The sequence below is a fragment of the Ischnura elegans genome, chromosome X (assembly GCF_921293095.1).
Source record: "Ischnura elegans chromosome X, ioIscEleg1.1, whole genome shotgun sequence".
Lineage (NCBI taxonomy): Eukaryota > Metazoa > Arthropoda > Insecta > Odonata > Coenagrionidae > Ischnura > Ischnura elegans.
The window spans coordinates 15,212,788-15,234,471 of record NC_060259.1 but is presented as its reverse complement, the minus strand read 5'-3'; the positions used below and the strand labels follow the sequence as shown (position 1 = coordinate 15,234,471).

At 37.1% G+C, this 21,684-nt stretch overlaps 1 protein-coding gene across 1 annotated transcript in view; it reads left to right on the top strand.

Annotated features, from left to right (window-relative positions):
- Positions 1 to 21,684, top strand: part of LOC124171039 (H/ACA ribonucleoprotein complex non-core subunit NAF1) — a 66,172-nt gene that overhangs the window by 6,854 nt on the left and 37,634 nt on the right. The window contains exons 3-6 of the mRNA XM_046550186.1: positions 8,586 to 8,804; positions 13,056 to 13,133; positions 14,129 to 14,359; positions 17,112 to 17,296. Coding sequence (XP_046406142.1) covers positions 8,586 to 8,804; positions 13,056 to 13,133; positions 14,129 to 14,359; positions 17,112 to 17,296 — 713 coding nt within the window. The remainder of the gene's footprint in view (positions 1 to 8,585; positions 8,805 to 13,055; positions 13,134 to 14,128; positions 14,360 to 17,111; positions 17,297 to 21,684) is intronic.

The following is a 21,684-nucleotide window of genomic DNA, read 5'->3' as shown; positions in this document are numbered from 1 at the left end:
ATTTACGCCTGTGTTAAGTGAAATGCTATTTTGTAGCATCATGTTGATAATTATTCGCTAATAAAATTTTTCACTTCTGTGTTACCAATTGGCATTTTCGTTTAATCGCATTGAATATTTATCGGTAAAAGAAATTTTTATTTTTGTGTCATGAATATCCAGGCCCACTGCTTCGCATAGAAAATATTTGTGACATGAAATTTCATTTCACTGTTAGAAATATGCATTTTAGTTGTTTCACATTAAAATGTTTTTACTGATGATAAAATTTACTTATGATTTATGAATTTTCTATTTAGTAGCATCGCTTTGGAAATATTTCGCTAATAAAATATTTCACTTTTCTGTTGCCAATTCACGTTTTACTTCCATCTCAATGTATATTTATCTATGAACGAAATTTTTATTTTTCTGTCATTAATTCGCAGTCTTGCTGCTTCGAATGGAAAATATTTTTGACTTAAAATTTCACTCTACTGTTAGACGTATGCATTTTCGTTGCTTTGCATTAAAACATTGTTTCTGAGGAGAATATTTACGTCTGTTTTAAGAATTTGCCATTTAGTAGCATCTGATTGAAAATTTTTTGCTGATAAAAATTTCCACTTTTCGATACCAATTGTCATTTTAGTTTCATCGCATTGAATATTTATTTGTGAGAGAAATTTTTATTTTTGTGTCATGAATGTGCAGTCTTGCTCCTTCACATAGAAAATATTTTTCGACATGAAATTTCACTTCACTGTTAGAAATTGGCATTTTAGTTGTTTTGCATTATAGCTTTTTTTCCTGACAATTATATTTACGTTTATCTTCAGAATTTGCTGATCAGTAGCATCGCATTGAACATTTTTTGCTGATACAAATTTTCACTTCTCTGTTACCAAAATGTATTTTAATTTCATCTCATTGGATAATTATCGGTGAAAGAATTTTTTACTTTTGTGTCATGAATTTGCAGTCTTGCTGCTTCGTAAGAAATTTTTTTACATGAAATTTCCATTCACACTTAGAAATATGCATTTCACTAGCTTCGGATTAAAACATTGTTACCAACGAGAATATTTACGTCTGTGTTAAGAATTTGCCATTTAGTAGTATCGCGTTGAAACTTTTTCGATGATAAAAGTTTACACTTCACTTTTACCAGTTCTCATTTTAGTTGTATTGCATTCATTATTTATCACTGAAAGAAATTTTTATAATAGGGTAGTTTCCTTCTTCAAAGAAAACGAAAGGCATTGATTGCGATTCGTTACCCACCATTACTGTATTCATAATACACAAATTATTTGGTTTTTGAAATACCGGTTTAGACGAATGGCAAGGGTAAAATTTTATCCTCATTTGAAAAAGGCCAGATTGGCGCCCATGCGATTCCACTCCGCATGACGTCACAGGGACCTAGTTTCTACACGAGAGGATAGGAGTTATACATCGTCTGAGGTTACCAATGCATGCATGAGGCACAGAGCTCAGGGAAACATGTCTTAATAATCACCTATTAAAACTGGCTAAGGTCGGAAAGTTTTCTTCGTTTGATAAGGTATTAATAAACCTTTTTTAAGCTGAGCGCTACCAGCCAGCAAGGTACTCAGCTACCAGCTAGCATCCTGCGTCCTATCAGCGCTCAGAGCCTCGATCAAGGTCACCTCACAAGGCGGGAGGGGGAACCAGAAATGCGTCGCACGGACTTATTCCCATAATTCCTACTTACGCGTCGCGTTTTCGCGCGCTTGAAATTTTTAACTTTTCATTTAATCGCGAAAAATAGATATCGTCATTTAAAAATCTAAAAGCGTGAAATACGTACTCCAGGAGTAATAAACTTTCCATTTAGGCAATAAAAAAATAATAGGAAACCACCCTATTCTGTCATGAATTTGCAGTCTTGCTGCTTTGCATAGAAATTTTTTTTGAGATGAAATTCCACTTCACTCTTAGGTCTATGCATTTTACTTACTTCGCATTAAAAGGTTGTTCCTGATGTGAATATTTACGTCTGTTTTAAGAATTTGCTATTTGGTAGCAATTATAAAAAATCACATTGAGAAATTTTCACTGATAAAATTTTATAATAATTAAATGATAATTAGAAATGCTTATCATCCTCACTTCCCTTATGTCTTTCCAAACCACAAGTAACACTTCATCTTTATGAGAGAACGTGCTCTGTGCCTTTTTTTAAATTTTTGCCTCGCTCTTCAACGTGACGGGGAGTTCCTGATTGGGCCTTATGGTTCCACAAACTCTTACTTCATTCTCCAAGAGTAGTTCTGCTATTTTTACGCTATTATAATAATTGTCTTGATATATATGATGCCAAAGATTGAGATGTGGCCGTAAAAGAGAAAGGATAGTTGATTCTACAGTCCGGCTGCTGAGAGTTGTCCGTTGACAGCTAGAAGGGGTAGGGGGCAATGTTGCCAGGTCAGAAAGGGAAATGCCCACCTCACATGTAAACAAAAGGGTTCAGTGAAGAAAGGAGCCGGAAGCGACGACGGGCGTGAACGGCCAACGAAAGAGTCGCGGTCAGCATTACCTTTTTATCCTTTTCTTTCCTACTACTCTGCCCTTACTGAGAAAAATAGCGATCGCGCAAATATCACGAATTTCCCTCCAACGAACTGGTAATTGAAGTAATTATAGAAAAATGCTGCTAATTTAAATGCCGGGGTATAAATGATAACTCTAGGAAAAAACAATCATAGAAAAGACTCCAGTGAACCAACTGCAGTTTCTGATTTGACATTAAATAAAGCAAGTAATTTTCCTTCTATTCGTTTTATCCTATGCTTTTAAAACGCAACATAATTGAGAGTAATCCCTTCCTTCGAGAAACAAAAACTTTCTTAGGAATTTTTCTTTGGTTTACTTACTGCGGCGCCAGAGCAGACACATCACACTTGTTGCCCTTCTTAAACCTGAAGACGGCTGCTGCAACGCCGGCGAAACTGTCGTCACGAAGATTAATCGACGCGAAGGACAACCCAGAAACGTAGCTGCGCCTACTACTCATCACTCTAAAGGATATACGCCTTCGAGTTCTGTTGGTCTGGACTCACGCACATATCTGGAGTGGAAAGTCATTCATAAAGTGTTTATGTGGATGAAAAAAAATATATGCGTAGAGAAATTTAGTATTGAAATGAAAAATCTATACCTTTTCGTGGGGGAAGATATATCTAAGTCCTCTGAAGAGCGGGATTCATCAGACGTGTTCTCGGAGCTGCTGTCACTACCCCCCGTTAAGACTGATGATTAGTTGCTCCACGTTGGTTTCCACAACACATTCGGTCGTGATCGCCTCTTCAATCACTCGAGAAATATTGAGGACCACTTTTTTCCACTTCGAGTCATTCACCTCAGAAATAGCCTCTTGAGTCAATGTCATCACATCTTGAATTTTAAAAGTTTTATTCCGTTCCGCAATGTAACTTTTCACCTGAGCCCAAATTAACTCTATAGCGTTGTAATGACAATGAAAGGGGGGGATTCTCAGCACTTTGTGTCCGCTTTCTTTCGCTATTTCGTCAATTTCATATACAGGGAAACGAGGCTGGTAATACTTGCATACTTGTAATAGTTCCATTTTATTCAGTCCTTCAACTACCTGGTTAGCACTTTGCTTTTGCAGCCACTCTATGATGTCCTTCTTTAGCCACTTCCCTGTGGGTGATTTATTTATCCTTATGCTGTGGTAAGGGGCGTTGTCCATCACAATGCAACTTCCCGGTTTTATGTTCGGCAACAGCTGGTTGACGAACCAATTTCTGAAGGTCTCGTTTGTCATCTCACTATGATAATCCCCAGAGTTTTTACTCGCCTTAAATAGATGAGTGGCGTTCGGCACAAAACCTTCAGATGTCCCCGCGTGCAGAAGAATTAATCTGGAGCCCTTACCAACTGGAGCTGGCATTGTTCCCTTCGCAGTTTCATCCGTCCAAATCACAGTCTTCGAATGTCCTGCATTCACCCACGTCTCATCCAGCCACACGACGGAATTCAAATCCACTTTGCTTGTTTCTCTTAAGAACTTCCCCCTCCAAGCAACAATGTCTCCTTTTTCCATTAAAATTTTCCTATTGCCGGAAAACTTTTTCCACTTGAAGCCAATTTTTCTCAGGACTGTTCGAAGGCTTGTCCGTCCACCATCAAATAGATCTGCTTCTTTCAAGGATATTAACAGTTTCCGAACAGTTGGATATTCCCTTCTCTCGTAGTAACCGTGGATATGCCTGCGGACTGCTTCCTCGTCGAAATTGTCAATACTTGTCTTCTGACTTCGCCTGCGTCTTTTCTTTCCGGGTGTTCTTAAAACAGAAGGTTCTATGTTTTCACTATTACGGTCACCATGTTTTTCTTTCAGGATCCTCGAAACTGATTTGGAACTGATTCCGCATGCTTCAGCTGTTCCATCTATCACTCTTGCTAATGGAATTAGGGGACTGCCACGGAATTTTTCCTTTTCAAAGTATTCATAAATACTCGCGATTAATTCCCGTGTTTGGGAATTCAGTGTCACACCATGACCACGTTTCTTCCCGCTCATGATGACACCAGATGAAATCGATCAGAAATACTACGTTAAACAAACAAACTCGAAGCCTTCTTTAACCAATTTAATGAAATACTTCCGTTGAAAGCGCTGAGAAGTTTTCGTGAAAAGCGTTGGAAAAAGCACAAGTAACTATCCAGAACACCACCACACACAGCAACACCACCACAGCAACACCTACAGCACAGTGAACTAAGAACGCACGCAAGAGCAAAGAGACAATCTATGGAAAGTTTTTTTTTGGTGATTCAGGCTTGTTTTGGTGATTCATTAGCATGTGACAACGTTGCTTGACTAGGCGAGGGTGTGAGGTGCGTTTGGGGGACAGCGATTGGCTGCAAACCGTTTTGGCAAAGGGTTCCCCACCCCTTCTTCTGAGCTGTCATCGGACAACTCTCGGCGGCCGGACTGTAATTTTTTCCTTCGGCTGAATATATATCCAAATTACTAATGTAACCAGAACACTTTCACAAACTATTCGAAATAATAACCCATATTTTCCAATTTTTGCTGGATTACAAGTTTTGATTTTCAATCTTCCTCTCCATGGAATCATGGCTTCATCAAGTGATAACTCCTGCTTTGGTTTATACACAGTCTGAAAATTTTCAACTGAATATTCTAGAGCAGGTCTTATTTTATAGTCTATCTGTAGTATCTAAAAATTCCTCATTATCACTGAAGTGCCATGCATTCCATATCTGCTCAAATCTATTTCTTGTCAATAGTTTTCTAAATATGTTGGTTGCAATGAAAGGATCTGTGCTCCAATACTCCTTTATTGCATCTTTTCTCACTTGACCCATCAGAATCAAAATAGCAAAGAATTTTTCATTTCAACTACACCCATGTCTCGTATTACGCAATTTCGACTAGCGTAATTTCGATATAGCGCAAATTCGTTCCTCGGGGAAACATCGCAACGCAGTGTAGTCTAATCAAAAAACTTATACGCTCTCATGATAAAACGTGAACTTGCGCTTAGTACACACGAAATTGCTATCATTTTACGCATATTACTATCATTGCTTGCCTCAAATCTTCTTTTTTGTTTATATAATAATCGAAATCCATTAAAAAAAAAAAAGTATTACTCGTCATTGGGTCCAGATAGCCGGCCTACCGAAGTAATATATCTTGTCTCCTTAACAGAATGATAACAGTTAATTTAGATCATTAATTAAGCGTGGGGCTAGTGGAAATGAGTTTATTTAAGCAATACGGTTTGAGACGTAATTTTTGCCGTCATAGGTTATCGGGCCATTGACTTCCAGGTAAAGGGTCTACGCTTAAGCCTTCAAGGTCATCGGAATTTACGGGGGAGAAATGGAGCGGTGCCCGAGTTCCGTATGAATAGCATCAACACATAAAAGGGTCCGCTATAGAGTCTCAAACACAATGGCTTCGTTCCCTCCCTGCAGTCGTAGGCCCTCTGCGTCTCAGGAATACAGTTCAGCAGTAGAAGGTGATTTCGATAGAACCATACAGAGTAAAAACCAAGATAATATGGCAAAAAATAGGAATGCGGGTAGAAAAATCAAGAATTTATCAAGAAAAACCATAAACCTAGAAGAGAAATTGAAAGAGGTCAATTGCTTTGAAAATGGAGAGCGTCAAAGCGATATTGCTTGGAAGTTTAAACTCACGATGCCTTATTCTGAATAAAGACGAAGTTAAAACATCAGTGACCTCAGCCGCACCAACTTCAACCAAGCGGTCTACACGTACGGAAAGTTCACAGTGAATCTGTACAAAAAGGCGAGGGTGGTAATCGCTCCGAGACATTTAGTGAAAGCCCCGGTTGGTTCCAGAATTTTAAACGGCAAGGAGGTATTTTCAGTGCGGCGATATCAGGTAAATCTGGAAGTGTTGATAGCGCAGTCACTGTAACGTTTTCTGATGAACTCCAAGCTGTGATTGAAAGTGGCTCCTTTCCCCCTCAACTAGTTTTTAGAGTTGACGAGACGATATTTTTTTGGATAAGAATGCAATCTCGTTCATTCATTTTCAGGGATGGGACACTGGGTCAGGTTTAGAGGCATTTAAAGACTGTTTCATGTACATTAATTTAACATTTAGAAACTCCGCTAACTATGAAATGGCATTCAAAGTAGCATTTGCTTGTCATTTCGATGAGCGACAAAAGGGCCTGGGTGACACAATAGTTGTTTTTAGACTGGTTTTAAAAATCGTCAACTGCCGGCAATGCATTGCGAACCCCTGAGATAGCATATGCTAGCCTACCCGCAAGACGGGAGGGAATTTCAAAAGCACGTACGAATTTTTTTTAACGTGAATAAAAGTCTTTGAATGCGTGCCCACTATCTTTAAAGATACTTTCAACTATAAAATTTATATAAATAAGGTTTTTTATGGCTATTTATGGGAATATATATGGTTTAGAGGGTATTAGGTACCCAACACCTGTGCTCCCAGGAACGCATCCCTATCTTCCCAATGTAAAAACGCTCTCGTATAACGCAAATTCGTATAGTGCAAAGACCCCAAGGAACGCATCCCTTGCGCTTTACGAGACATGGGTGTACTGTTATATTTGACCACCTCCCTGTTTTTGGGGATTCTTTATATTTATGCTTGTTTTGACAGTAATACAAATTGGATTGATAGATCATCATTTCAAAAAGTAATTACCAACAAATAGTGAGAATACATCGAGAATACTGGTGGAATTTTCAGGTAATCACTTACATCCAGGTTGGCCCAAAAATTGCTCTAAGTCTCTCTCTAAATCTATTTTTTCCCATGTAGTAGAGCTTCCTGCCAAATTATTGTCTTCGTGTGCACTCATATTGGAGTCGCATTCACTGATCTCTTGAGGAATAGATTTTATAGTTTTCATGTTCACCACAATATCAGAATTGCTTTCACTCTAGTCCCTCTCTTCATCGTACTCTAATGGTACATCTGATAGATCATCTGCGAACAGGTCTAGCATAATTTCTTCTTCATGCAAAGCACTGCCTTTCCTAAGCGACATCATGATATGGAATATTCCTGTGAATGCTTCTTACAGTACTAGTAGAGATACGAACCAACCTTTGTGGCAACCAAGTCCAACAAACAAGTAAGAGAGCTTCATTTTGAGTCCCCCAGGTCCTTTCTTCATAATTGTTTATGTTGACAGAGCAGATAGGTCCACTCGCTGAGAGTACATCTCGGAGGAGTGGCGATGGAGATAAGAGCCAACCTTGCCGGCTGATCCGGGGCCATATGGCTAAACTCCCTCAAAATTATGGGGCAAGAGTGTCGTGTACACCAAGAAACCCAATAAATAAAATATCAACGACGAAAGAAGAGGGAAGACGCATAAGAGTGCAGCTGTTGAGATTAACGTTACTTGACATTATGGACAAACGGCCTCAAGTTAAAATGTGGTTAAATGGCTAAATTTTATAATAAAACACTACCTTTTCTAAAATTATGATGCATCGACTCATAATAAGTAACAAAAAGTAACTGAAAAATTAGTACAGAATATGTATATCATATTACATAATTGTTAATATTGACACGTCTAAAAGACTACAATTCTTGTCATCCGTCCGGAATGCTTGGGAAGACAATGACGAGAATTCATACGCATCGTGTTACCATTGTGCCATTACTTTTTTCCTTCTGGTATCATGAGCAGCCTTTACTTTGTAAGCTTCTCCAATATTATTGCCCCGTAAAGATTACTGCTGTTCGGATTGATTATTTTCCTCATCTGGTATGCCATGTGCATGATATTCATATAATACAATACATCAGTTATAAATTATTCTACTGTTTCCTTATTCAGAAGTTTTTGTTGATAATAATTCAGTAAATTGTAAAATTTCAATCTTAGACTCACTACTTAACTTTATCTTGTTTTTATTCTTTATTGATGCCTCTGAAGAATGGAGGAAGAATATTTTATTTCATAGGCATCAGTCATCATCCCATTCTATGTATCATTGGCTGTAGTTAAGGATTTGATCAGATTAATGTCTCTTATTCATGCGCCATTGATTTTTTTCTACAGTATCGAAATGGTTTCTGAGAAGAGCAGCCATGGAGCATCACTTTGTAATGAGAGCTTAGGAAGACAAGAAACTGGTGATTCGGATCCCATTGCAAGTGACCCTGTTATCTTGGATTTACCTGAGAATTGTGATGTAGACACTCAGGACGTGAGGCCAAATGGTATTAATGATCATTTCGAGAAGGAAATGCTCGAGTGTTCACAGCACCAATCAAATGGGTTTGTATTGATTTTGAGTCCATTTTCTTTTATTTTGTTTACTGTCTTTATTAATATGTTTATCTATACGTGGACTGAAGTTCTTTGCCAATTAATTTCAATTCTATCTCCATTATGCTTAACATTAGAGAGCAAACTCAGACATATGATAATTGTCAATTTAATGCTTAGAAAACTCTCATCCTGGTTAATTATAGATTAATGTTCACCAAATCTCACATTAAAGGTTAAAGTATAGGAAGTTATAGTTTCTAGTTGTGGTGCTAAAAGGTTACCTAGTTTTTATGACAGAGAAAAACTTGAGGCTGGTTACTACCTGGGATTCTTAGTATGAGTTACGTATTAGTAGTGGCAATAATTTAGGGTAAATAAAGTCTTCAAATTTGATCAAATACTTCAGTTGACTTTGTTTATAAAGTCATCTTATAATGTCAATTTCATCATTAAAAATAAAAAATTTTCACAGGCAGTAGACTCTGGTCACTACAAAGTTCACAGGAGAAAAAAACCGAAGGTTCTTAATAACAAAGTTTGTATCTTTAGTTTGTCTGTTTCTTTTAGGAGTCGTCGAAAAAAAAACATTTTGTCAAAATTTCTTGTCTTTTCAATCTCCTGTAAAAATAGCTGCACTGCAAAATAGCTTCAGAATCAAGTATATAGTATATGCGATTAAATAACTAGCAAATACGTAAAAGGAAGCACTTTCGTTTAATTTTCTCAAAAGGAGAATGTGGCATGATGCACTCAAGGTTTGATATCTTCCTTAATATGTACAATAAGTCCTCGATATATGAACAAGATGCATTCCTTGAGACCTTGCTTGTTAGATGATAAACCTATGCAAGACAACGAGGAGTGCGGTTATCCTGAAGAATGCAACACTGCATCACATTGTGCGTTAGTTCATGATTAAGTTCAAGTCCACTAGCAAAACACCGTACCTGTCCCGGAACACCATTGCCATGAATTTGCACCACGACAACGTTTGTGATCAAAGATGGCCGTTTTGAGCCATCATCATCGTGGACATTTTCGCGGCCATCTTTGATTTCTCGGACCCGTTTCCGCATTTTTAGCTTTGCTCATTGCATTAGCAGAATACACTTCATGAAGCTAGCGGTGAATGTCTGATGCCAACATGTTTCTTGCAGTCAAAAATCATAATACTGACCAAATCTCACACGCGGCGGGCAATTCAATAATCTTAAACATTATAAAGATGTACAGTAAAGCTTAAAAGTTAGATACAGAACTGCAACTGACATGTGGTTGCTCACATGGAATGCCGTGAGGCGGCGCACACACTTGTTACGAATGGTGTGCGAACTACTATTGCATACGGTAAAACAGCCCTTACTTAAAAAACAGCCCTTGTACATACACAGATAGGTGATTCTATTCCTGTCCATCCAACAATGTATAACCCAAGAGATTGAAGCGTAGCATATTGAGACGCTATCTATCATAAGGTGATTCGGTGTTCTGTGGAACAACTGCTTGAATGTTCAGCAAAATTTTTCATAATTTTGAAACAATGTTCGACAACATTATAGCATTTTAACCTAATAAATAGGCTCTAAGGAAGAATCAATGAAGGGTGCAATGTATTATAATTCATTATTACAATATTATGCCCCTCTATATGCCTTATGGTGATAAAATTTTAGAGCTGACTTTTTCAGCATTATGCACGATTAAAGGATATACGCAGTAATCAAAAACAAAAAGCCTAAAAAATGGCACCACTTGTGACGTCAAGCAATTCATTTTTTTCTTTCGTTCAGAAATTTTAACAATTTTTTACATTTTTTTCGGTATTTGATTAAAGAGAGTTGGGTAGGGTACAAAAGTGTCGCATAAGAAAGTATGAGTGAATGAAGCAGCAGTCCACTTTGAATACGCTGCTGGGTCGGAAGACGTCGCCGCTGCGGACAAAAAGGTATTCGGTGCCCATGTCGACAACTATAGTGTATACAGCGAGCTGAAACTCCCAGGCCAAGGCATTAGAATGACATATCGACTTAAAAAACGATATTATTACATGAGTTTCATGATATTGCTTTCTGTCGGCAGATTTCGGAGCATACTGGCCCCGACAGCTCTGTAACAGAAACTACTCGACTCGACATCCGAAATACTACTGAAGCAAACGAGTCGAGTGCCAACTACTCGGCTCGACTCGGATTTTCAAGTTCTCGCACATCCCTTGATGTTCATTTTACTATAGAATGGATGGGCAATTGTATTGGGACCAACGATTTACTTCGTAATAAGATTGTTTGTATTAATGAGAGTCTACTGTAGTTAATTGACTGGAAAAGTATTTGGTTTATAATTTCATATCAAAAAGGTTTATTAACGAGTTTTAAAGAATGTATGCTAATAAAAAGTAATATCTTTGTAAAGTATGATCATGAATAAATCTTGAATTTTTGTTCATTAATTTCTTCCAAGTCTGCATCACACAGTCACTCTGTTCTCAATTTTAGTGAGGTATGAAATGATCAGTCTATGATCAGTTTAATGGAAGTAAATGTTTAATCATTACGTAACAGTGAGAGGTAACATGTTGGTCCCATTTTAGCCCATTTTAATTGGTGTATATTTTTAAAAAAGATAGGGAACTCTTTCCTGTGCAAGATGAGAAATTGATCTATTTTTGATTGAGATTAAATCTTAAAAATCTATCATTAGTCCTCACTTAGACTCTGAAAAATTTCATTGGCACGACATCTAACTTGACTAAAGCTGCATAGAATCAGGCAAAAATGACAAGTTATCCTAATTTTTGACTGTTTATCTGCTTATATGCCCTGATACATTATAAATTATGGAAGTTTCTTCTTGATGTTAATGTAGCCATCGTACCCTTCTCTTTTGACAGTTTATAGCATCAGTTAAATATCCTTCGATCAATATTATTTTTAACCACACTCTGCATGCTGTAACGTGGCATAGGTGATATCTACATTGAAATGCCAAACGAAGTTAATCCTCAAAGAAAGAATATGCATGAATTGAAGAAATGGTGGGAGGGACACTTCGTCGGCTCTTCCAGGGTTCCTCTGCAGAGGCTCATGTTGGAATGGATCAAAGAGAGGATGTTAGGACAAACTGCGCAGCAAATGTTGGGCCTTCTCTTTTGAAAAGGGCAAGAAAAGAGTAAATATGTAAGTGAATATTTGAAGAGCGGCAGACTGCAGGGCCATGTTCAATTGGAAGTGCATGAGCTTTGAGTTAGGGGCAAGGGGGGGTCATTGAGGAGTGGGATGGGCAAGGAAGGACTCCCTGAAGGAACGTGGGAAGGGGAGGAGAGATCAAGGCCGCATTGAAGAGAATGAGGAAGGGGTGGGAGTAGTTTTTCTGTCGTTTGGAGGGAGAAGGTTATGGAACAACAGGCATTTTGGTATGGAATGTTAGGGAGGGACCATGCACTTGGTCTGCCTACTCATTTGAATGCATACTCTAGGCAGTCTAGCTTGCTGGGTCCAACTCAGAATGTCTCCATTCCAAATTGTCAGCATGCAATATTACCATTGCAACTGTAAGAGTTCTAGGATTAGTGATCTTTGCTCATATCCCTGGTGCACCCACTAGTGCCATGCAGGTAATTTGTAGGCATTAATTTTGGCAGTCCTATAATTTCAGACTGTAAGTGGAATAAGGGATGTAGTGTGGAGCAGAACCTATGAGAAAAGCAATCATTTTATCATCCAATATTTGGATGTCCCTGCGAAAATGCAACTCCATATTTGCAGGTCATCCAGGTACACAAAGTCAGGATTTTTCTGGTCCCATCCAATTTGCAGTCACGAGTTTTGCAAAAGAGCATCCTCAAGTTGGCCTCCAAATGTGTTGTCACCCACTGCAAAATGAAATGGGTTTACAACAGTCGCTGACGGACAAAGTGATCCAAGTGTCCTGAGGAAATGAGGTAGCATTAGGGCTGTGAACCGAAATGTACATGCATGATGATGCCGTGTATCAATTTCATAACTTTTCAATGCTATTCCCATCAAATACAATCATTATACTGCTAACGATTGGAAAAAAGTAGATCATTGCACTCATCGCCATGCCGTGGGTATTTTTGAAAAAGCGTTGAAATGCATTGACCAAAGTGGCAACAGAATAGAGTCTACTATGAGATGGAATTGGCTCTTCTCTCTTGGGCAGTCCCCACTCTTTAGAGTTATTAATTTTCTGCAAATTTAAAAAAATCAATAATCTATTGCATATCATTTTTTTTAGCATTCATGAAGAGACCCAGCCAAAAGAGAATGCAGAGCAAGGAAACAAAGTTGCTCTTGGGTCTACTTTAATCACTAGGTGAGGAATTTCATTATGCCTTATTCATTTTTAGTAAAATATTTCCTGGTGAGTATCAGTTATTTTGACTGAATCAATAGCAGTAAAATCCATAATTATGTTTAAGTGGCATTTTAAGACTTTTACAAGCTGAACTATTGGTTCAAGTGTTAGGGTCATCATATTCTATTCATTCCAAAAGGAGGAAATTCAAGGATGTATTAACTACATCAGCGAAAATCTATTACAGTTTTAAAATTGTTATCTACTTTGTTTACATTTAATAATATGTGTATCACAGTGCAGTAGAAGACCGGTTTAACAAGTGCTCATAATCCCTCGGAAATTACTCACTACAAAGCACTCGTTGTATCCAAAGGTGTTATTTTGTTTCTGTGGTATTTAATGATGTTCAAAAGCTAAAGACAATTTACACAATATTTTCACCAAAATGAACTACATACATATGTATCAAATGACAGTTTACCTCATGAATTTAAGACTGAGCACTCCATGTAAACTTCATTTCTAACTGATCGCCAGCAATTGCATAGATTAGGGACTCTTGGCGATGGAAACTCTCACGGCGAGTGTCAGCATCAAAAGGACCTCGTGAAAACAATTTTTTTTACGTGCTAATCATTAGGTCAATTGACGGTGCCTTGGCTATCTCTTGTAATGGCCTGTGCTCTCTTGTAATGTGCCTGTCGCAATGGCCTGTACTCACATTAATGTGGTTCCACTGTGTATATGTTGATGCTATATGATTCTTTTAGCTGTAATTTTCTTGTGTCCCTTACTAAGCAATCAATCAGTGGTGCTTCGCCCAATTTTTACCTTTGCTTTGTGTTAATCTTGTGCATGCTGGTAATGTAAAGTGTAAATGTTTCTGGATTTAATAGTGATATTTCACTAGCTGCACTCTTTGGATGTGAGCTATGCTCTATCAAGTATGAATGGTCACTTGAGTGGAAAGGCTTCATGAATCAAAATTAATGCTATGATTTTTATTCCAGTCTAACCCCATTTGATGAAACATACTTGCAAGCTGTCGCATCAAAAAAAGAGAATGATTTGCTGTTCGTTGACACACAAGGTAGCCATAGCTCAGCTGATGGGAAATCCAGTTCTAGTGATCCCATTGTTGTAGACCTTGCTGGAGATGGTGATGAGATAGTGCAGGATAAGGGTTATAGAGAAAACTTGGACAGCAGTGTCTCTGATCTCTCAAGCTTTGAGTCAGACAGGTGGGTGTATAGCTAATGCTTAAAAACAACTTATTCTCTAATGGTAATTATAATGCTATTCACATAGGTCCAGCATAGAATTCAAAATTTTCAAGTCATATTATGACAGCAGATGGGAACCAATCGCAAGCATCTGAACAGCTTTCGGAATTTGTAGTTTTGTGGTCACCCAAAGTAATGTACCTGTTGATGGTATGTACTTTTGATTTTGACGTCAAAGCCTCTATAGATTCATATTAGGTCATAATTTGTCGTTGAATTTAGGAGAAATAGGGAATCTTCACCGGGGTAATTATTTAGTTTCACTGACAATTTCATGCAATGAAAAGTACGCCTTCCATCAATTATGTTTGTGTATGGCTGTCTTTTTGGGCAAATGCTACCATTTTAAATGCCTGTTGCCTGGTATTTGGCTAGTGGAACTGGCCTACTATCCTTGCGAAAAGTTGAGTTTGAAGTGTTGTAATTGTAAACTCAATTGGTTGTAGTAAAATGAACTGGGAACCAAAGGATATTTCCTCCTAATTTAACCCATTATCCACAGCAACTTTCATACAACCAACCATTAACAATTTTTTATCCAGCTTTGTGTGAAAAAATTGCAGTTTCTGATGTTGGGAAAATGGCAACTCCACTTTGAAATTTTTCAAGAGTATCTCTTCTCATTGATATGAAAGTCCAAGAAATAGAAGAACAGAGTCTCATAAATACTAGAGATGTGCGAATAGTATCCGCAAATACTCAAATACCTTCAATATTTGAAAGTATTCGATATTTGAGATCTCGAATAATTTTGCTTAAAGTATGTTCTAGAATACATCGAATACTTTGAATTTCGTGCCATACATAGTCGCATTAACATCGTTGGTGGTTGACTCGGAAACAACATAGAGGACTCTAGTCGTTTAGTGCATGCAGCGCTGTTTTAGGGAAGTTGATGAACTTGCCTAACATCAAATTCATGGGAAAGATTGGTGAATAGATGTCGTTCGATGTTGGGAACCGAAAATGATCGGAGGAAAAATTTGAAGGGGGAGGCTTGAAAAAAAGATTTCTTTTGTTCTAGTGTAACTTGGTATTTTCTTTTGAAGCTAAGGTCTTCGTAATACGATCCATGCACAAGCTGGAATCTTTTGTTTGATTTTGGAGAAAAGGAAAGCTTAGAGGAGGGAGGGGAGTGCTGAATGGAGGGGGATAGCGGATCTTGGGAAATGCACTTATGTTACTATCCCACGGCATTGAGCTTCTTCCTATGGTAGTTTCATCTAGTGGGGAAGATTCAAACTATATATTTTGCTCATATTCGTGAAATGATAGATGCGGGAAAATTATATTTTGGGACCGCTATTATTCGAGGCTAGTATTCCAGCTATTATTTACTGTTCGAATTTGATATTTGAGTTCGAGAAATCTGCTATTTGACCCATCTCTAATTTTTAATAATTCTTCGTTTTAATGATGTTTTTTTAATTACGGTTTTGGATGATCTTATTGATGCTAATGATTTCATTAAATTTGAAATAAAAAGTTGATTTTTAAAATGTATTTCGTATATACATATTCATTTATATATTCATCAAGTGAAATAGATGAATGACATTTAATATGCTTTGTGCAATTCTAGTATTCAAGGTATTCGAAAATTGAGATATTCGAGTTATGATTTATTATTCGAGTTCGATATTCGAGTTCGAGAAATCTGCTTTTCGACCCATCTCTAATAAATATGTAATGTATAGCAAAACTTTGTAATGATTTTATTAGTATCAAAAATTGTTATGAAAGACAACTTTGCTATTGTTGCCATTTAAAAACTTACATGAAATTTATCATGAATAAGTGGTTTGTTGGTAGTGCAGGCTCTTTTGTAGGAGTTCAGTGTGACACCTCAACCCCTGGTCCTTTGAATTTCTCCTTCTGAATGCAAAACGAAGCAAGTTCTGGTTGTAATGGGTATCTATTAGTGATGTGTTGATTCCTTGATTCTGTGCCAAGAATCTTAATCGAAAATGACAATGTAAGAAGGTGAAAAATCGATTCCAATTCCAGTAGTACTTCAAACCACAAATTTATCTGCAACCCACTTCTAACAGTCGCTTGAATTTTCGTGTCACATAATAGAAAAAACAAAACACATTGGAATCAGATCTTTTCATGCTGTAGTCCAGTTGTGACATTAAAGATACATAAGTTCGGTTCTGTAATTTAGCAATTATATTTTAATTACCTTGAGATGATATGAGTGATGCTTTTGTCGACTGATTCCTTCGCAGAGTAATGGTTGTCTTGTTGCCTTGAATTAAGGGATTTTTTCTCAGAGTCAATGGCATCAGAATCGATGGTATCCGTGTTGGTAGAATCGGAATCAAAGGGTTGGAATCTGCATCGGAATTGCTAAAATTTTTGGAATCAATAGTATCTATGTAATTGAAATTGGCCAAGTAATAAGGAAGTCTGCTTAGTGCTTGTGTAGGACTGTGAAAGCATGTCTGAGCAACAATTAGTGATCATATTTCAGGCTGGAATTAATGCCAATTATCTTGGTACCGACTCTTATTGGCATTTTATGTGGTTCTAACCTTTAGAAGCAGTGGAACCAAGAACAAACTGACCCATCCAAAAGAACAAACATGACAGGTTCTTGCAAGTGGTATTTTATATGGAAAAAGCTGCTAGTTTGGTGGGCTACATGAAGCAGATGTATTTTGGATTTGTATGACTTTGGTGTTGATGGTGTTTTCTATACTTTCAGTGATATTGAGATAGAGATTGAGGAAATATTTCGCAAAGGCCCTCATATGAATAAGTGCCATGAGGTGACAACCCATGGAGAGTTGACCTTGAAAGACCTTCCTCCCATACAAGATCTGAAGATAAGTGTTCCTGAAGGACAATGCATTGAAGTAGGAATTGTTTCAAGCATTGTAAATGAGTTAGGTAATTTTATTGTTTTATTTTCCATATCTCTTTTTGGGCATGCAGTAAATGTAACCCAATTTCTTATTTATTTTCAGCCGTTAAGTCATTGATTTTTTAACGGCAGATGATTATTTTCTCAAATAGATCATTTTCTACTGCAACTGATTTGTCAATGAATGCAATTGATGTTTTATTCTGCATGAATGATTTGAATTTGATTATATTACTTGCACGGCCTTTTATGTTTATGCATGAAAATGAGAGCTACATTCATCATGTGACAGTATGCTCTTATTAAGATGTTTGCATTTAAATCTCAAATCTCAATTGGGCCAATGGATTGCATTGTCAAATTTTAATAATATCAGAGGCACCAATTTTTCTCGAAAAGCTGATATGCGGAGTGCAGGTGTATAATTTTCTTTAAATAATTGTAATGTACATTACAGTAAACTCTGGATTATACGAAGCAGGATATTACAAAATTTTCGATAATACAAAGTGAAATTGTGGTTCTGGAAAAATGACTATGGTAAATACATGGTGCTATTCGATGATACAAAGTTTTGATTATATGAAATTTTTTGAAATAGGGTAGTTTCCTTCATCAAAGAAAACAAAAGGCATTGATGGCGATTCGTTACCCACTATTAGTGTATTCATAATACACAAATTATTTGGTTTTTGAAATACCGGTTTAGACGAAAGGCAAGGGTCAAATTTTATCCTCATTTGAAAAAGGCCAGATTGGCGCCCATGCGATTCCACTCCACGTGACGTCACAGGGACCTAGTTTCTACACGAGAGGATAGGAGTTATGCATCGTCAGAGGCTACCAATGCATGCATGAGGCACAGAGCTCAGGGAAACATGTCTTAATAATCACCTATTAAAACTGGCTAAGGTCGGAAAGTTTTCTTCGCTTGATAAGGCATTAATAAACCTTTTTTAAGCCATGCGCTACCAGCCAGGAAGGTACTCAGCTACCCGTTAGCATCCTGCGTCCTATCAGCGCTCAGAGCCTCGATCAAGGTCACCTACCAGGCGGGAGGGGGAACCAGAAATGCGTCGCATGGACTTTTTCCCTTCATTCCTACTTACGCGTCGCGTTTTCGCGCACTTGAAATTTTTCACTTTTCATTTGATCGCGAAAAATTGATATCGTCATTTAAAAATCTAAAAGCGTGAAATACGTACTCCAGGAGTAATAATCTTTCGATTTAGAAAATAAAAAAATAATAGGAAACCACCCTATTACAAAAATTTGCTCAGTCCCCAGGGGCAAATGGAATTCGTTTAGATAAAAAAATAGTACTAACCATCATTCTTCACCGTATTTAAAATGATACTGTGTAATGCAGATATAGAAAAAAGATTTTTTAAGTTTTAGTGCTAGAAATAGGCGTGCCATAAATAGAAATAAATTTTAGCGTGGAAGGGAGAAAGAAAAGACTAAATAGTGGTCAAATTAAATTCTTCTTTGGTGTCTGTCTGAGTAAAGCTCTCCATTTTTGTCTCTGTCAATGATTCAATCGAAGACATTTCCATCATCATTGATGCCGTTGATACCTACTGGTTGTTAGGTGCTGCAATCATAAAATTGCCTCTCTTCTTCTCTGCAGACTTTCAATAGAAATTAATTATTTTCTTTGTCCTTTCCACTTTACTATATATTTTTTAATGGTAACCGTGTGACTAGTTTTTAGTACTAGCATAAAGAAAATCTTTTCTCTATATTAATGGTACTTTGCATAATTTTCAATACGATGGAGAAAAAAACACGAAAACTTGGCGAGGTTAAGGTATACGCTTTGGGGTATCATTTTTGGGAATTCACGCAAGTAACCAATTCATACTTCGCCTAATTATGTTGAGACGAATGTTTTAGGAAAAAAATGAATGTTGATAATAACTTTTCTCTCTTTACTTCCTCAATAATGGAAGATGCTTCTTCAGCTTTTCTCTGGCAGGAACCTTGCTCCTGTTGGCATAAAAGAAGAGAGACTTATTATTTAAACATGGCACCTCAATCTCAGCATCAATGGCCTTGATGACGAATAAAAAGTCTTCCATTTTAAGATGATGAAGCAAAGATGATGAAGCACGGCAGCAGAACAGAGAGCCCAAAAAGAATTTACTTAAAATATTTGCTGGAAGAAAATCATATCCTACGTAATTTATGACCGTAACTGAATCATAATGAAAATGAATAATTATAAAGATCGTACATTCACCTGGCAATACGGGAGGAACTACATATATTAACTTTCGAAGGTTATTTTGGAAACAGGCTATGACCCTTTTTTTCTTTTTTTATTGTCACTGGACAATGGAGGGCATCACAAGTGGTGTTCAAGCGGGCTGCCATAATAATTTTGTAGGCGTTTGAAACAAATATGTATCTTATGCATAGATAATAGTTGCTATTTGCTGCTGACCACATAATTCTTTTACAAAAATTTTCAAGAATTTATTTGATTACGTTTTTTTAAATGGACGGGAATTTATTTAGCGCTAAGATCAGTTACCGTATAAGCGTGTGTAAGAGGCGCACACGTGTAAGAGGCGTACACGTGTAAGAGGCGCACACGTGTAAGAGGCGCACCCCTATTTTGAGCATCGAAGCTATAAAGAAAAAAAATTTTGCGGCATTTTTTTATCCTCTCGTGCGGTGTTGCAGACGTATGCGAATTTCGACAATTATCGAAATTTCCTCTTTCAATAGTAATTGAAGGGGAAGGGGAGGAGGAAAATAAGAAGTTTGTGTAAGAGGCGCACCCTGATTTTTGGCTGCAATTTCTGGGAAAAAAGGTGCGCCTCTTACACACGCTTATACGGTAATAGGGAAGTGCACTAGTGTTTCAAATGCACCAAACACATTTTTTAAATTAGAGTTCAGAATAACATAATGTCGTAAAACCACAGTTTAAATCCTAATAGTGAATACTTTATTCGAGATGACCGTCTGAAATATGGAAAAATTCAAAGGCCGCGAAAACGGGTGTCCATGTTGAATATTGGCCGTGACGTCACAAGGCAGTAGCAGAAGGCAGCTTCTACACCGTTTAGTTCTACCACTATTATTGCATAGAAAAATTACAGAATTTGAGGGTATCCGTTTTTTGCTGTCATAAAATATCTTCAGAATATATACCGTATATCTCCGAATATAGTCCCCCCCCGAATATAGTCCCCCCCCCAATTTTGAGACCTCAGTTTTGGGAAAAATTTTAAAATGTAAAGGAAGGCAATTTTTCTGTGGTTAGCAAGTTAAGATTCTAGATTCGATAAAAACTATTATTTTCTGTGAAGATTAAGAACAAATCTGTTCACATATTTTCCATCACAACAAAATAACTATACCTAAAACATGTTGTGATCCATTGCATGTATCAGTAATTTATAGTTCCTTAACCAGATGTAATGAAGAAATGAGAAATTTTTTTAAGTATCCAAGGCTATTGTATTTTTTAAACCTTCACAAATTATTAATATTTTTGATTTCCAAATGACTACAGACAATGTCAATATATAAACTTTAACTTAAAGCCCATAAACAGTATTGCATTTGGCCCTGAAACTTCCTTAGATCCAGTGTAACACACCCATCAAGTCATCACAAATCCAAGTGACCTGAAGAATTTAGGAAATCTAAATAAAATTGTGTTAAATACATTATAAATATTATAAAAAATATTGCTATCAAATGCCTGCTAAGCAAAACAATTTAACTGCAGGACTTACAAATATCAAAGTAATAAAATTAAGAAATAAACTTTTTCCAACAAACATTAAAACTGAAAAAAAATTATATCAATTTTCAATGCCTCGTCGCGAATCATTGCATAAGTTACACAAAGAGCTTCTGCTCTGCATTTGCGCACAAATTCGACGATATTTTCCTCTAATTCTTTGAATCTGCCGCATCGAGACCCCCGAAATGACTTCCGCGATGTATTAGCGCTTTGCTAGCGCTGTAAATACTATGATTTACGGCGTATTCTGCAACGGCTATTTTTAAATTGGCATCGAAACTCCGTCTTTGAAGTCCTCTAATCTGCGGCAGGATTGATCCTCATCTTTCTACTTGATCCATCACCTCACTGTTGAACGTAAAATTATTTTTAATAAAGAAAATATCGCGGAAATAATTGCGAAACGTTATGCGACGTAATTTATCGATCCTATTTACCCTGACGAATTGAAGATATTCCTCAATAAATTGATTACACTTTCGACGCTGAGTCGCTGTATTTCGATCAAATGCAGTAATGCCGGCGCTTCTGGTTTAAAGTCGTCGATTATTGCGCCTTTTCAGAAACAAATGCATCACCTATTGCGCATTCTTGTTCTGTGAAGGCGGTGGTTGTAAACACGAACCGCACGGACGTATAGTAGCTACGGAC